The sequence below is a fragment of the Podarcis melisellensis genome, assembly GCF_964234715.1.
Source record: "Podarcis melisellensis genome assembly, chromosome: 2".
Classification (NCBI taxonomy): domain Eukaryota; kingdom Metazoa; phylum Chordata; class Lepidosauria; order Squamata; family Lacertidae; genus Podarcis; species Podarcis melisellensis.
The window spans coordinates 52690476-52707779 of record NC_138529.1 but is presented as its reverse complement, the minus strand read 5'-3'; the positions used below and the strand labels follow the sequence as shown (position 1 = coordinate 52707779).

The following is a 17304-nucleotide window of genomic DNA, read 5'->3' as shown; positions in this document are numbered from 1 at the left end:
AGAGAAATTAAAATAATAATTTATTTGTCAGACAAATAAATGAGAGGCACAGTGGTATATGGTTACCAAGCTCTGGCCTGGCCTCCTGCCATTCTGGCCAGCACTTATATTTCCTTAATCCAGCCCCCTTGCTCCTCCTGTGGCTGCCTCTGTCCAATCAGCCTGGTTGAAATTCCTATTGGCTGTTTGCTAGAACCAATCACAAAAGATACACCCATTTCCTATTGCCTTTTATGGGACACAAAGATATATATTCTTATATCTATAAATGACAAATAAGTAGTAATATATCTTATATGTGTCTCAACAAGGAATCTTAATTACCAGCTCACCTCTTGCCCTCCTTGCCCTATTGCCTTCCAAAACAGATGGTTAATCTTAAATTTTTATCTTAAACATGTGTCAAGGATCTTGAGTTCACATCCTCATTGAAAGATCTCCTTCTTTTGGAGGTCTTTTAAACAAAGGCCTGACAACTATATATCAGGAGTGCTCGATGGCGTCTCCTGTCTGGCAGGGGGGCTGGGCTGGTGGCTGACTTAATTTCAGGATAGTTACAACTCTTACAACTATATGAAATAAGAATCTAGCATTTCTTAAATCCTTTGCATAATTACATTTAAGCTAATATATTTAATACATACATAAATAACCTTTTAAAAGGAAAAGAAATCTTAAAAGGATATCAGTTTAAGAAAGAAACAACTTTTAGAAAAAGATTTCCCAAAATACTCTCTCCCTTTTCTGCCAGCCAGATGCTTCTCATTGCTCTTGACCTTTTTAACCTTAGGAAGAAGATATGGCTCAAGTTTACTATTTGCCTATGCTTAATTTGTAGGGTCAGTGTAACCTTGCTCTTAGCCTGTAATTCCCTTTTTACGACTTTGAGAATTGTTTTCTGCTATAAATCAGGGGGCCCCTTGTCCAGGAGGAAAAACATCTTGCCAAGGTTCTTTCTGCCTGGCATGAAACATTTGAAAATCTTTAAGCTCATTTTAAAATACAAGCCCTGATCAAACATATAAGCTTTGATAAAAAATGCAGGCTTATGATTAGATGCCTCACAGATGGTGTATATTGTTTGTAGAAATGCTAAATGTTTCTTCTCATGGTGGCAACCACCACTGAATGAAATTGGGTTGATGGATACTAGAGATTTTTTTTTCCAGTGTTGACTCTATATCTACCAGTGCATCTCATCTGCTGCAATCTTAAATATAATTTGGTGTTTCTTGGAGCTATTGTGCAGTTATTCTGTGCTGCTGGTTTCATTTTGTTTTGGGTTTAATTTCCAGATGGATCAAAATAGTGCACATACATTCTTCCAGCGCAAGCATTCCAGCTTGCCAGATGGAAGAACCCCCTCTCTTCACCCCATGTGAGATGCATCTAGAGATTGTCCCAACCCCCACCCCAAAAAGCATATACAGGGGTATTGCAGGGGGGTAAAGAGGGAAAGCCCCATTGCTGACATCCTCCTGCAGGGTTTCTGCTGGCAAAGACTCCTTAGGCATTTTTTGCTTGTAATCTGCTCAGAGAACATTTGTTCTTGAGTAGCATGGAAAAGTTGAAAAAAGTATTACATAAATAAGGGAGATATATGTGGTGCTGTAGTTAGTTTTGTGTTTTATATTGTTGCTTTATTGGTTTTAGGTTGTGTGTTTGTTTTAAGTGTTTAATAACTGCCACTTGGCGGTTTTTGAAATATTAAGAGGAATATTAAAGTTTTCGACACCTGAGCTAAGATTAAAATTCAAGGTAAGACCATGCACTCAGCAAGGTTTATTTATTCTGCCTTCTAATCTTTGAAATATAAAGTTGCAAAATGTTGAAAAGCAGGCTTAATATTAAAATGTCAAAATTGTGGAAATGCAACTTTGTGAAGCTTCAGTGTTTGGCTAAATTGAGACTGAAACTTTTTCAATGTGGTGTTTGATCCAATTTTAGGACTTGCAGCTTGTTACCAGCCTTTCAGAAGCCTAATCAGAGAACTCTAGAAAATCAACATTAGAAAACTGAGTTAACAAAGCCATGAAGATAAAATTTCATGTTAAGGAGGGAGGAATTGAAAATGAAGAAATTAAGGGGTGTGTATATTAAGTAGAAATGGCAAGCCAGCTGCTCTTTACAGATGACTCAAAGCTAAACTGCTAGCTCAGGTATCCCTGGAATAACTCCATTCAGTATGCATTTTGGTTTGGAGAAAGTTTTCAGCCTGAAGCCTTCTATATTAGGAAGAGCTGTGCCCCAACTGGGGAGCCTTAAAAGAGCCCAATGTTCCCAAAATAATGTGTCCTACCATCGCATAATTTGAAGGGTAAAAGATAATATAATGTAATTACATATCCACTAATGTTTCACAGATAAAGTAGGGGCAATCCTTTATTTTCTTACTTTATTTCACTTCCTGAGCCTGCCCCCATACCATGACTCATTAACTCTCTTGAAGGTATGTGTGGGACATGGAACTTCGTTACTGGTCCTGCCTCTAATATGATGCATGCACAGCCCCAGTGTCCTCAACCTCTCTCTGTATACAATTAGCAGACCTTGCAGCTTGGGTGAATTGTATTGGATAATCATTTACAATTTATGGAGTTTAAAGGCTTTATGCATGCAGGAACTATTTACAGGTTTAGTGGGGATAAGAAAGAAAATAGCAGACACCTTGTCTGGAGAGAACAACAAACCAAGATGGCCCAGCTGGAATTAACTTAAACAGAGAGGCATACAAACAAGTGTTGGCTTGATCACTACAGACACAGTGCCCTCATGTGGTCTAAACTGACACATGCATTAACTAGAAGTTCAGGAGAAGGAAATGTATTTGTTTTCCTTCAACTTGTACTGCATGCTGTATGCCAAGGGAAACCTGTGCAAGGTTAGCTGAATGCCTTTAGAAACCGCACACAATCCGACTTTCTGTGAGATTGCATGGAACACCTATACACATCCAAATGAACATGCATAAGTGCTGCTTCACAGACATCACACTGAATTGCATAGATATCAAAGAGGAGGGTCGTCCTCTCTTCTTCACAAATACTTTGTATACATGAGCTCCCTTCAAGTGTTACTGTGGTGTACTAATCAAACAAGCAAGGGAAGGCTGCAGAATGGGAAAGAGGCTGTCTGTACATGCATGTGCACTAGAGTCAGTGTTCCTACCTACCATTCAGAAATTTAGGGCACAAGCACACAAGGAGTTAGTGGCCATCAAGTCACATTGAGAGCAGTGGGAGGGAAATTAGGCACGACTTACTGAAATCCCATTCATTATAACGGGGTTTCCCTGCAATTCATTGCTTTGGTAGATTGTATTCCTTGTTTATAAAACAAGGCCCAGAAGAGAGGACAGAAACTAGCACACATGTGCACAATTCTTTTTTTAAATGCAGCCCCAGAAAAGACAAAAAGAGAATAAATAGGAAAATAGGCACAGTCACTGCCTATTCTTGCCTGCTGCCACTATGTCAGAGCCCATCCCTCTTGCCTCTGGACTTTGGCTGCTTGTTCCCATTCAAATTGTTCTAGAGTATAAAACAAGTTTGTTTCCTCATCCACTTCATTTGACTTTACATCAGTATGTATAGATAGATAGATGATAGACAGACAGATAGACAGACAGACAGATTATTCCTTGTTAAAAATGAACCTACTCCAATTTCTTCCAACAGACCAATTGAGTGTCAACAGTTTTGTAAACTGCATGGAGATTTTTATCCCCAATAAATCTCTCTCTTCTCTCCCCACCCCCACATCCTTAGATCTTATCAGTTCCAAGGGACTAAGTTCCTGACTTACAGTGCCACCTCCTGGACATCAATAAAAAACACAGAGCAGTCCATTTAGCTTCTCAGTTGCTGCTCAAGCATTTCAAGAAATGGTCCATTTCAAATGGGTCTCTCCTCCCCCCCCCCCTTTCCCCTGCCTAGCAGCAGGAGTGCACAACACAGATTTCTCTTGCTAGGTTGGGTCCAAAATGAACAGAACAGTAGATAACAATCCTTGGAGCTTTTACAACAAGTACTAATTTCCCTTTCTAACATCAATACAAACCCATCCCTTTATTTCTATGTGTTAATCCAAAGACAAGTTCTTCAGTGACAAAGATAAAGCAGCCAGCTCTGCTGCCAGACGTTGTCTAGTCTGCCCCTGCTTATCTTGTTGACCGTAGACTTTTTCTTGCTGGATTCCAATTTTCTACAGGAAGCAGACATCAAACAAGGGAAACTGTTGCTTCTAGGGAGAGGAGAAAAGATCTACAAACCTCAGCCCATAAACACTACAGCCTAGAATTCAGCTCATTTGCGACTAGATATTGATATTGCTACAAATGTCTATATACTTGCTATGATTCCGAAGTAGAATGAAGCCGAAATGGTTAAGTAGCAGGAAGCAGAGAGCAGGAATAAATAGTTCTCCCAATGGAAAGATGTAGAAAGTGGATTCCCCAGACTCCGTATTAGGACCTGTGTTTTTTAGTGATCTAGAGTCAGGAGTAGGGACGCAGGTGGCGCTGTGGGTTAAAGCCTCAGCGCCTAGGACTTGCCGATCGAAAGGTCAGCGGTTCGAATCCCTGCGGCGGGGTGCGCTCCCGCTGCTCGGTCCCAGCGCCTGCCAACCTAGCAGTTCGAAAGCACCCTCGGGTGCAAGTAGATAAATAGGGACCGCTTTCTAGCGGGAAGGTAAACGGCGTTTCCGTGTGCAGCTCTGGCTCGCCAGAGCAGCGATGTCACGCTGGCCACGTGACCCGGAAGTGTCTCCGGACAGCGCTGGCCCCTGGCCTCTTGAGTGAGATGGGCGCACAACCCCAGAGTCTGGCAAGACTGGCCTGTAGGGGCAGGGGTACCTTTACCTTTACTAGAGTCAGGAGTGAGCAGTGAGGTGACCAAGTTTGCTGTTTATATTAAATTGTTCAGGACTGCTAAAACAAAAAAGAAATTGTGAAGAGCTCCAAAATGGTGTCTCCCAGCTTGGTGAATGAGCCATAAAATGGCAAATGTAACTCAGAGTAAACAAGTGGTTCAAGTTGGGGCACAAGAGACAGGGCCTTCTCTCCTGTGAAATGTTTTATTGAAATGTTTTTTGCTGCTGTTCATTGCTTTTGCTTTTATATCCTTACTATTTTTATGCCTTGTAATTTTTAATTGCTTTCTTCATTGCCACACGCTTCATTAAGGAGCAGTGAGAAATGGCAAAAAGTGAGGGCAGGGAACCTCCGGCCAATCTTCCATGGGTCACATGACAATGGTAGGGACGGTAAGCCAAGCAAGGATTATAAGATTTACCGGTGAGCTATTTCCACATGCCCCTCTTCATATTGCATTGAAGCAAGCAAGAGGCATTGTCAGTGATCAAGGGCACATTCCAGATACACTGAATATACTGTGATTCCAACTAAATGTTAGGAAGAATTCTCTGACTTTAAGATCTGTGGAATGGACTACGGCTTTTAAACAGAAGTTGGGTGGCTGTTAGGGATTCTTTAGCTGTGATTCCAGTATTGCATGGGGGTTGACTCTTGGAGGTCCCTTCTAACTATACAGTTCCATGGAAAACAATTGAGGGCATGAAATAGGGCTGGTGAGGGATGTGACCAAGGGCCAGGCAGAGAGACCCAGAGGTCCGCACTTGGCCCCTGCTCTAATCATTCACATTTTTTAAAGTTGCAAAGGCCAGTAATTGTTCTGTATGTTAAGGAAAACAAGCAAGCCATTTGGCAGTAGCACATATTGTTAGCTGTAAATATACCGTGTCTACTGTTCCCACCGGCCACTGCACACCGCAGCTACACAACAGGAACGCGGTTTGCACTATGACCCGTTAATGACTTACAGAACAGCTCTTGAGCTGGCCTGGCCCCGGAGGAACTGGGAAAGAGAGAATCAGGAGTAACACGGGCTGCGCAGGAATGCTAATGCAAACTGAGAAGAGGGACTGACACCGTTCTAACAAGGTCAAACTTCAGAGCATCCAAAGGTGTAGACAGGCAGCAGTGGAGTGGTAGGTGGGGGGCAGAGACAGTGCAGGAGTCTAATTAGATATACTGTGTTTTTCTGTGTGTTTTTTGCTTAAAAAAAAAGATAGTAAAAAATTGGGGGTCATCTTATACACAGATGGTGAATGCATATGGGTTCAGGTGTGGGTGGCTGGGCTCAGGCTCTTGAAATATGGCAACCCTAAATTTGGCAACCCTAACTATTTTAAAATATTGATTTAATTTTGGGTGTCTTACACATGGGGGCATCTTATACACTGAAAAAAGCGGTAATTTTCAGAGCCACAATTGTACATATTATAATACCTGTGGCTACTAGGTTATCACATTGCCACCCTTTCCCTCCTTTTAAAAGTATTTCCCTCCCTTGCAGACAGCATCATCTGCAAAACAATGGTGCTGCTGCCTGTTGGTTCCCTTGGCTGGGCTGACAATCTGTGCTGCCTTTCTCCGAGTTTTATGTGTGCCAACAGGGGATCTGGGCCAAGGCCACCTCTGTTTCTGCCAGCTCTCTCAAGCCACAGGGCGCAGTTAGCCTTCTGCCCTGGCTGTAATTTGTTCTCCCTCCACAGTTTGGGCTCCTCTTGCCGCAAAGGCAGGCATTCAGCAGACAGCATAATTGCAGAGTTAGAACTGCTCATTTTCGTGCTGGCATGCTATAGTTAGAGAGATGCTGGGAGGCAGCCTGGCTGGCTGCAGAGAGCATGATCAAAGTATTGAAAAAAGGAGAAAAGAGAGGATGTAGCCTTTACCCACTCCTCTTTTTTTTTTGGAGTAGGAAAAAGGAACTGGTTAGTAAGTAACTTAGATGCCTGCTGTGCTTCTGAGGATGGAAGATCAATGAATCAACAGACCCACAGGCAAAGGAGTGGGCTTGCCTTGCAATGGCAAACAATGGAAAAGCATCTCTTCTGATGGGGTGCACATAATCCTGCTTTAACCTTTCCTCCTCTTGGTGTACTATGTTGACTCCCAAGGAGCTGACACTTATAAAAAAAAGGCAAAGCAAGATTTTCCTAGGTATGAGGAATTTTGTTTTTGTAGGAAGACTGTAGGGTGCGATTCCGAGTATCCACCTTCAAACATTCAAACAATTTCTGGAAGCAGGAAAGAAACTCCCATTTCAAGAAGTTTGTGAACAGCATTTTACATTGATTCCAAATCAGACATTTTGGTGGATGAACATCATAGTTTGTTACACCAGCTTTTATCTTTGATGTTGACTACCACGTGCATTTCTTCTTACAAAGGCATTCTTTAGAATGGCTTCTGAGCTTTAGGAGAAAGTTCCAACTTTTGTTTTCAAACCAGCTCAATTTCCCAAGCTGCAGCACACCAGTTGTTGCTGTGGTAGAGTTAAAACACCATCAATCAATCATCTTCTAGGTGCTTTTGCCTTGCAAGGTGATGCAGGTGGAATTTGGGGAGAGTGATACCAACCCAGATCAGACGTGGGATTGATAACATTAAGTGTCAGGTTAAAATAAAAGTATGCTCCACAGCACGGTTTTTGCCACTGCCAGCATTAAGTATTTTACTTGTACAACTTATTGGTAAAATTGTACGATGCTTTGGAAATGGTAATAGAAAGTACCCCATTTAAGTAAAATAAAACTGAAACATGCTCTTGTGAAATGCCCACCTTTACCTTCTTTATCACCTCCCCTCCCTAACACATTAATATCACAGTACCACCATAGAACCAGGTCAGCACTTTAGCAGGGCACTGTCTCCACTGCATTCAGTCTAGAGTTATCCAGCTATGGAACAGCTTGGTCAGACACAGCTTCCCATCCTCAGTTATAGTTGGAAAGAGTAGACAGGTAGGTAAAGGGATTTATGGTGCAGTACAGGGATGAGGAACTGCTGACCCAGGGAGCACAAGAGACCCATGGAGCCGCCTCATCTAGCCCATGACTTCCCTTTGATCCCAACTCCTCCTGAGCCTTGCTAGCTTTCCTCTTCTGCCACAGCAGTTGTGCATGCCTCACTTAGTCACCAGAAGGGACTCCCTCCAACCCACCCACCACTGCAAAAAAGGGCCAGAGAACAAGAGAGGGATGGATCTGGTGCAAGAACAAAGTGATGAAGTCAAGGGTGGAAAACATAAGCAGTGGAATGGCTCCTCAGAAATTGCTGCCTCTACAGACTGCTCTCCTTCCTCTGCCTTTCTTTTAAAAAAAATAAAATAAAGAAGGCTGCTGAGGAAATGCAACCACATGCATGTATGGCTCCACCATCTTTCAACTCTGAATATTCCAACGTGAACACCAGAAGTCTATCACGGCCCTAAGATGTTTGTATTGCACACTCTTGTGTGTGTCATTTTTCATGCATTTTTAAAAAGGTGTTTCTGAACTGTGTCTTGATTTAGGTCAGTGAGATTATTTTCAAAAGAAAGTCACAGGGGATGGAAAATATATTTATTATACCACATTTAAAAATTAAGGACCCTGATCTACATGCAAGATTAAGTTTCCTTCCCCTCCCCAAGCAAGAAATTAAATTTGTTGTGGTCCACTAGATCGCTTGAAAGCTGTTCATGTTATTTAAAACATTCATATCCCAGCTCGATGCAAAAATCTAATTAATGATATAGACTAGCGTATCCCCAATATCTGTTGTCCGTCCATTCTCAGTGAGACGAACCCTCTTTTCAGCAAGGTCTATGTGAAAGATAGCTTGATCTAAAATGGGAGATTTCTCAGCATCTTCTTTACCAAGCACAGGAACACGGCGTGGGCCCAGGAGAGGGTCATCAAAACGCATTAGTTTCACTTTGGAAAGATCTGGAGGGCGGGCGGGGAGAGAAAGAATACACTTGTAAGACATGTGCATTTTTATACAATAATACAAATCACAAGGCAGTTCAGGCAAGGTACCTAGCAAGGAGAGAGCATTAGCCTGGGCTGCTGAAACTCTAACTGCCCCAATTGCTTAAATAGTGCCTTGACAGATGTTTACAAGCTGTTGTGCAGGCCATTTGCCTCAAAGGCTACAGAAGCCCTTAATAACCAAGACTTAATTAAAAGGCAGTGTGGGTTCAAGAATATCCAACATGAATGCACTGACACCGAGGTGTGCCTCAGCATAAAAAGTGAGCAAACACTTCCAACTACAGAGGAATACATAAAGACCTCCAATTGCCCTCCTGCAACAGCAGGACAGAAACACTGAGGGGTGTGTGTAATTTTATGGGTGTTTTAATATGAGGTTGAATAAATTTACTGTGTAAAGTTTTGTGTTTTAACTCGGTACAAAGCAAAATGGCTTACAGAAACTTTTCAGTAGCTTTCCTTCAAGCAAATTACGATGCCGGAGAAACATCAGCCACTTCCTTAGCATTGTGCCCTCTATCTATTAATACTGAAGTTTTAAATTAGCTGTTCAGAGACCTGCAGCCATTCATTCGGGCAAGCAAGAGGAAGAATGGCTCTAGAGAAAAAAGTCAAAGGTGTCCTCCCAGTTCAACCCTGAACAAATGAACTATGTAATTTCCTCTTCTCTACTGCAATCAGGCCTGATGCTAGTTCTTGACCAGGCTGGGTTCTGGCCACGGGCACCAGGGCTCACCAGCCCAACCTGCTGCCCACTCACTCACTCACTCCTGGATCTGGGTGGCAGGCTATGGGCACCATTCACAAACCAACCTTGGCTTCCAGCCAAGGGAGTAGGGGCAGGGAGCCCATTGGATGTCTGGCAACAGCTTTAACTGCAATTTTAAGTTAAACGCCCTTGCAGTTTCCAGTTATACGCCATTCTTTTTCAGGCATGACTAACAGCCAAAGAGGCATGGAAGTAAAAAAAAAAAAGGGGGGGTCAAGAGGCCATTAAGAAAATCTAGAGGAATTATATAAAAAATGTACGGAGATGTTTCCCCGGAGAACCAAGTAGTTTACAGTATACTCTCCATCTCATATCTTACTTCCTCCCCAACAACCCTTCTTTATCTCTCATTCCTCTCTTTTATGTCAGAAATATTCAACATAAAAGGGAGGGAGGAACATCGCCTGCATGAATTGTGAGAGGAAAGATGGTTAAAACTAGAAATGTTTTAATACAAGCAGAAATGTTGTCTTGGTTTTGTTATTCGATGCAACTGCTTTTTTAAAAAGAAGTCCTTTAAATAAGTTCAAACGATTTCTCAGTAAGAACTGTGAAGCAGAACTTTCCTAATGAGCCAGCTATTTTAGTCTGCCTAAGTTGCTGCTCTTTCACCACTAGCTTTTATCAGATAATCTTTTCAAGTGCCTGCCTAACAGTGACATCTTCTGGAAACAACAATTTGGAAGAATTACTGATTTACTCTCAATTGCTTTTCATTCACTTCAAACAATCAGGTTGTGCATCTCTAGTAATTGCCTGCCCGAGCCTGAAATGTGCAGTACTCCATTTTTGCTTTGCAAGACAAGTTATAGACTTCTTCCTCTCAGCTCTTTTCTGAAAACACAACTTCACACTGTAATATAAAAATTGTCTCTCTTCCTAGGATCAAAACACACAAGCCGCCAAAGTGATGAGGAAATAAATTATACGACGTGAAAAGTTTGGACCAAGACATAATTCTCTCACAATTGCTGGAATCAGCAAAGCCAGCAAGCAAACAGGAAATTGTCTCTGCTTTTTAAAGAAATTCTGTCAGTTCTGTTCAGCAGAGCAACCTGAACTTCAGGCTTAAGGCCTTGCTTCCTTTAAACAGTTTAATTAGAAGGGCGGAATGCCTGCAAAATAAGGCCATTAGCAACTGGATAACAGGAAAGAACTCAGCGTGTTCTAATTTGAGGACACACTTAAGAATGTAAACAGAAGTCACCTCAAAATACACCTTCTGTAAAAGCTGCTTACTCCTGGGGTTGTCTCTAAAGTGCAGGTGAGTAATGCATTCCATCAGTACAAGGATTTCCACCTTTGCAGCAGGCTTCTCCCCGAATCTGTTCTAGGTGCTTCTCCAACACTCTGGAGCAGATTTGGGGAAGGTGCAGGGTGCATGCAGGGAAGGAGGGGGAAAGCCCTGCTGTGCACTGACATCTTAACTGGATAGCGCCCCCGGGTTAGCAACTAAGCTTGCTAGAAGACCATTAAGACAAGAGGTACAGGGGGTGAGGAGGAATACACAAACGTTGCTCATCCACACAGTTTTTTACCACCTCTGATCACTCAGGAGAGCGCAGCTGCAGAACCCTGTTAACATTCACTCCCTGCCCACCCACCCGGGCAACTCCCATTGCAAACAAAAATAATCCTTGAGTCATCAAACTCTTTCTCCCAGGAGGTTTGTCAAAGCCCAAGCATCTTTCAGAAACAACGTAAAACAATTTTGTTTTGGTCAACGGCATTTGATGGCGCAGACTGAAGCCAGCATGTGGGTTTTCTGTGAGCATATTCGTTAGATCTGACAATTAAGATTTTCAATCTGAATTTTAAAACAAAGTCACCAAATTTAAGGTTTAGAATTAAAGAACATTATGGTGAAAATTGAAAATGGTACCAAAGGAACATCCAGAGTAAATAATCTCAAGTACTTTGGGACACAGAATTGGTAACATTTTATATTTTTAAACGCAAACAATTTTTACAAATTTGTTTTCAGCCTTAACTGACAAATAAATAATTTGTTAAAGCTAACTTCTATATAACAAGAAAGAAAGAGATATTTTTTCACAGCAGCTATGGATGTCAAATCTGGCTCTTGAGTGAGAATGTGCATTTGCTTTAATGCCTTTATGCTACAAGTCATTACTGCTGGTGAACCCTAAGTGCTTTCAGGGAGATGGAGCTAATACTTACCACCTCTAACACTGTATAGTTTGAAATTTAAGACTTGAAAATAATGTGGTTCATGCATTAAGAAAGTGTGAGTTGAGTGGGAGTGGGTGGCCCAGGGGACTTGAAATGGATTAATGCATCTTTCACATTTAAGTTGCAGGATCAGGTCTGCAATAAGCGAACATTAGCTTGTGGAGAGGGGGGCGACTTCAGATCTGGAGGGAGGGAGGGAGGGAGGGAGGAAGTAGGCTCGGAAATCCCCAGGTGAACACAGTTGTCCTGTGAAGTTCTGGCTCAGGCTCATAACGGCCTTGGCTGTGGCTCCAACCCTATCCCAGAAATTCTGGGTTCCTGCTGCAGCAGCATTCCAGAGCACAATAGGGGCTCTGGTACCAGATGCATATACCTGCTCCCCAACATGAAGCTCCTCCTGCTGCAACCGACACTGTGAGGTTAGTTTCAGGAAAAGGGATAAAGATGTTCATGGTGGGCTATGCTAAGGCTGTGCTGCCAGTGAGGTTACTTAAGAGTATGAGGGGGCCAGAGGCTTGGCATGAGCTCAAAAATAATACAATTTAGTCTCTTTTTAGTTAGAAAATCATTGCTGAGTCCATCCTGATTCAACATCTTCACTAACAGTAATTGATCATTGCTATCAACAGGCATATCTACCAGAAATGAATCTTGGGCTCTGCTCCAAATTCCGGAAAACTCCAAGAGGAAGGAATGACTCAAGGCAAGCTGATCCCACAGGGATCTTCTGACCACAGGGGGACACAGCTAACAATCTGGTCATTGTTCAATCCATTACTGATACCATAATAAAGGGAGCGTCTATAAAATCAAGTAAAGTGTATACACAATTGGTGCTCTTTTCTAACCAGCAAACCTCCTGTAAGAATCACCGTAGCAAAGGTCTCTTTTGGTAGCATCTGACAAATCTTAGATTGACAAGATTGTAAAGTGAGTTGCACACAAACAGTGCCACAGAAAACCAATACAAATAGTAAGCAAACAGGGGCTTGCTTTTATTGTTAGAACCATGTGAGACATCCAGTGAGTAAGAAAACACATTTTTGACAATCAGCATTTACTGGATAAGCTGCTTTGTAGGAATTTTAACATCTAGCTGGCTGAATTATTTGACCTAAATTTTACCTTTGATTCCTCTGTCCATCTTCATCAAGCGCCTGATTATTGCATCTCGGCCATCTCCTTGCCTGACCTCTATTTTTGTAGAAAAGTGGCCATTTGCTGGTTGAGGATTCACCAGAAAAACAGACACACCAGGCTATAAGAAAAACAAGAGGTAGAAGGTGGAAAAATGTCAAATATCCAACCTGATGGTAGACACTTGCTACGTGTTATCATATATCTTGGATCACAACTTGCCAATATGGCTTACTTCCACCTGTACAAAATGATATATAGAAGTCTAAACATTTCAGCTGCAGTTGATACTCTTATGTATACAGATGTCTCCCCACTTAGACAGGGGTTACGTTCCAGGGTACCACACATTTATGTGAAATTGCATATGGTGGAGGAAACCATCTAAAAAGTCTGTAAACCTCACAGAATTGCAGCTGAAAGGCTCCTGGGATTGCTAGCCATTTTTCCACACTTTTCATACCATTTTTGCGGTTTCCCCACTCTTTTCAGGCTGTTTTTGTCCTTCTGTGCCTTTTTTAGTTCAAGTCTTTTTAAAACTTATATCCGGAAGTCGCACATATACATGGTCGCGCGAGAGGTAAATATGCGCAAGTAGGGGAACGCCTGTATTCATTTGTGTGTGTTTTAATGTATTTGTTACATTTTTATCCCACTTGTTCTCCAAGAATTGTTCTCCTCCACACATTTTATCCTCATGATCAGCTTGTGAAGTCACTAAAGCAATAGCGACTGGCCAAAAATCACCTCCCGTTACCTTAGGGAGCTGAACTTGGAGCCCTGTCCATTTGCTGAAGGGCTACACCTCAGTGGCAGAACATCTGCTTTAATGCAGAAGGCCCTGGGTTCAATCCTTTGTACATTCCCACCAGGGAAAAGTAAAATATTTCTTCACACACTCCCCTCTCCATCCCCCAGCCCAAGGGCATATTCCAGCCAGCCAAAGGCACCCAGGGAGGCTGCTGCCTGTGGATTGGAGTGTGGCTTGAGAAGAGTCTCAAGGACCAAACCAAAAGGCCTGGCAGGCTGCACTCACTCACTGCATGTCGAAATAGCAGGCTTCTCATGTGTCAAGCTATACAGAAAAGAGTCCCCAGTCAAGAAATGGAATCCAAGGATTGGAGCTTAGTCTCAGTGGTTCCTAATGAGTTCTATGGGTAGAATTAACATGGTACAACCTTAGATACCCTTGAGAAGTGGAGAAAGGACTGGTGCTCTTACCAGACATTACTGGCAGGTCTAGCCCCCATCCTTCAGTGATGCATCTTAGACTTTTCTCTCAGAAACATGAACAGTTCCTGATGCCTCATGCAGGGCACAATAAAGTACAGTGGTACCTCGAGCTACAAACCTCAGGTTACAAACACTTCAGGTTACAAACTCTGCTAACCTGGAAGAGTTACCTCGAGTTGAGAACTTTGCCCCAGGATGAGAACGGAAATTGTTTGCCGGTGGCGCAGTGGCAACAAGAGGCCCCGTTAGCGAAAGCACGGCTCTAGTTAAGAACAGTTTCAGGTTAAGAACTGACCTCCAGAACGAATTAAATTTGTAACTAGAGGTACCACTGTAGTTAAGTGGGGAACAAAGTCTCAGAAATCAGTGAAGGAAGTAGACTTGCAAACTTACTTCTACTCTGAATGTGCAGAATGGTTTTCCAGGACAACAATCTTCTTTGATTTTCTCATCTCCTTCAGAAGAAAACTTCAATTCTATATGTTCCAGCTGTGGAGGAAGAAGAGGGAAAGCTCAAAACATTGGTGGTGCAGAGGGTAATAGTACAGCAATGACAGGAGTATGCCAACATTTAATTCTCTTGAAGCACATTCATGTATTTCTTTGTAGCAATGAAGATTCTAAAGAAAGATACTGCTGACAGCAGGTTGTGCCCAAGACTGGCCCAAATCAGGCACTTCCCATTACATAAATTTATCTCCAAGCAACTGACAGCAGCTCTGACTTACAGCTAGATGCTGTTAGATATACCCTAAAAGGTTGGCTACAAATCCATTCAATGATGATGATCGTGTTTAGAGGCTATATCTTCAATAAATTCTCCACTAAAATGGTCGAGAATTTCCAAACCATCTTCTTACCTTGAGAGGAAATCAAGCTAACTGGGGACAATAACATTATTCAAGTAAAAAGTAGTAAGATGATGAGAGAGAGAGAGAGAGAGAGAGAGAGAGAGAGGGAAGCTGGCTACATTTGATAAAAGCTCTCCTTTCCATTGAAGGTCAATGATACTGAACATAGAAGTCCAATTTAGGGTGCTCTTGGTCACTAAAATATGGAGAGCCTCTTGGCCCCTTAAAGACCAAAAAAAATATTATGGCACATGTCTGTACAGGTTTATGCCATAATAAATTTGTTATCTTTGAAGTACCACAAAACTTCAGGTTCTTTTTTTTACTGAATACTTCCAACATTCAAACTATCAAGCAGGATTGGACTCAGATACAAAAAGTGATTACCAACATAATCACATAATTCTATTAGGGACTTCCCACCCCACACACGACTTGTAAGCTAATCCACTGATAAATAACTTCTGCAAGCTTAACAATTAAATGTGCATGTGCAACCTTAAACCCAAAAAGACATATATAGACATTCAGTGTGTCTTCAAGCTCTTTTGACTTGAGCCATTAGCTCCTTGACAAATGCTCACCTCCAAGGAATTTGTCAGGTAGACTATATTCTCCATGAGTACGGCCCGTTCATCAAATTCCAGCTCCAGATCAAGAACACGTGGCCCTTTCTTCTCCAGATTCTCCTGTGATGCCAAAAATATGGAAGGCATATATTTTAAACTGGGTCATCTCTGTGAAACCTGAATAGTGCAGCTGAGCAAGCCTAAGACAGAAAACATCTGACAAGAATTCATTGCTTACAGCATATGGGTCTAAAGCTCCTAGCAAAATTTACAGTTTTTGATTAATTAAATAGAGTTCCCACCTCTGAACAGGAAAGAATCTAAAGCTTTAGCATTTAAATGACAATAGCAGTTTTATTTCAGAAATTTTGAAACATATATAACAATCTTGTCTTCTTGCATACCCAGGCTGTGTGTACTCAGCAAGCTGCCATTCTATTCCTTTACACCAAGATGTCCAACAGGACTGAGCTTGAAGGTCAGATTGCAGGCCATGGAATCTTTTGTGCCCTGTGCAGGCAGAATGCACCCACTGCAAGCCAACTGTACAAATAGGTTGCCACAAAAAGCAACATCACTAAAATGTGGCTCATGAGCTATGTGAGAACATCTGGAGGTGACTGCATGTATCACTGCTCTCCTCCTCACTTCTGTGATTTGGGCAGCCAATAAACATTCTGGAGCAACTGATCCCCCCCCCAAAAAAAAACACACACACAATATCTAGTCAGGCAAGAAACAAAGATCTACACTGTCCAAGAAATAGCCCAAAGAGCAGTCACAGATCTGTATGTTGTCCAATAACCATGCCAAAGAGTCCTGCATTATGCTTTGAAGCAACTGGTTGTCAGCACTGCAGAAGTCTGATAGGTGTGCAGGTCTTAAGAAGCACTTGTGAAGCATCCCTGATTATTGGGACTTCATAAGCCTCTTTTTACCTGCCCACCTGTCATATAAGATGTCAGGTGATTGGCAGGTGGGTGAAGCTTGACCAAAATTGCAGGGTGAGTTAAATGGGAAGGCTTGGCAGGCCAGAGGCAACTGAGATAGAAACCTCCACATATAATCTCATCTCAGTCCAAACACTACAGCTATTGCAAAATTCCAGAAATGCATACCAAGAACAATCTGCTGGAGTTAGATTACTGCTACATCAAGTATGCAAAGTATTCTTTCTGCTACTACCAATGTGTTTGACAGGAAGGTGTGTATGAGAAAGCAATTTTGTTGAATTGGAACAGTGTGCTGGATTTGTTACCTTGGCTAAAGAAAGCACACATTGATAAAGATAATAAGCAACAACTGTCTTCCCTTTCTACTGTCGTTCTGCAAGCTAGGTGCTTCAGCAAAAAAAATGTGCCTAGCATTTATTTAGCGTGGCAAGGCTGACTGTGCTTCTAAACAAACCTACCAAACACACACACAGAGGGAGAGAGGGAGAGAGGGAGAGAGGGAGAGAGGGAGAGAAACCAAAGTACCGCTGGGGCTACAATTTAAGTAGTAAAAAAAACCACCCCACTCTTTTCTAAAAGTCATGACACATTCTTATTTTTGATCACTACCCCATATACATACATACATACATACATATATATATATATATATATATATATATATATAGTTAATCATACTTCTGTGAATTTAGTACTCATTAAATTCAGTATCCTTACATCACCCTATGAACCATCTTCTCATTCTAATTTTGTTCTTCAGT

The 17304-nt window shown here is 42.0% G+C and overlaps 1 protein-coding gene across 2 annotated transcripts in view; it reads right to left on the bottom strand.

Annotated features, from left to right (window-relative positions):
* Positions 1-8410: 8410 nt before the first annotated feature.
* Positions 8411-17304, bottom strand: part of LARS1 (leucyl-tRNA synthetase 1) — a 44080-nt gene continuing 35186 nt past the window's right edge. For both annotated transcript variants that reach the window (XM_081900793.1, XM_081900792.1), the window contains exons 29-32: positions 15606-15710; positions 14564-14659; positions 12926-13058; positions 8411-8790 (exon numbers count right to left, since the gene is read on the bottom strand). In XM_081900793.1, the coding sequence (XP_081756919.1) occupies positions 8585-8790; positions 12926-13058; positions 14564-14659; positions 15606-15710 (540 nt within the window). In that variant the 3' untranslated portion in view covers positions 8411-8584. The remainder of the gene's footprint in view (positions 8791-12925; positions 13059-14563; positions 14660-15605; positions 15711-17304) is intronic.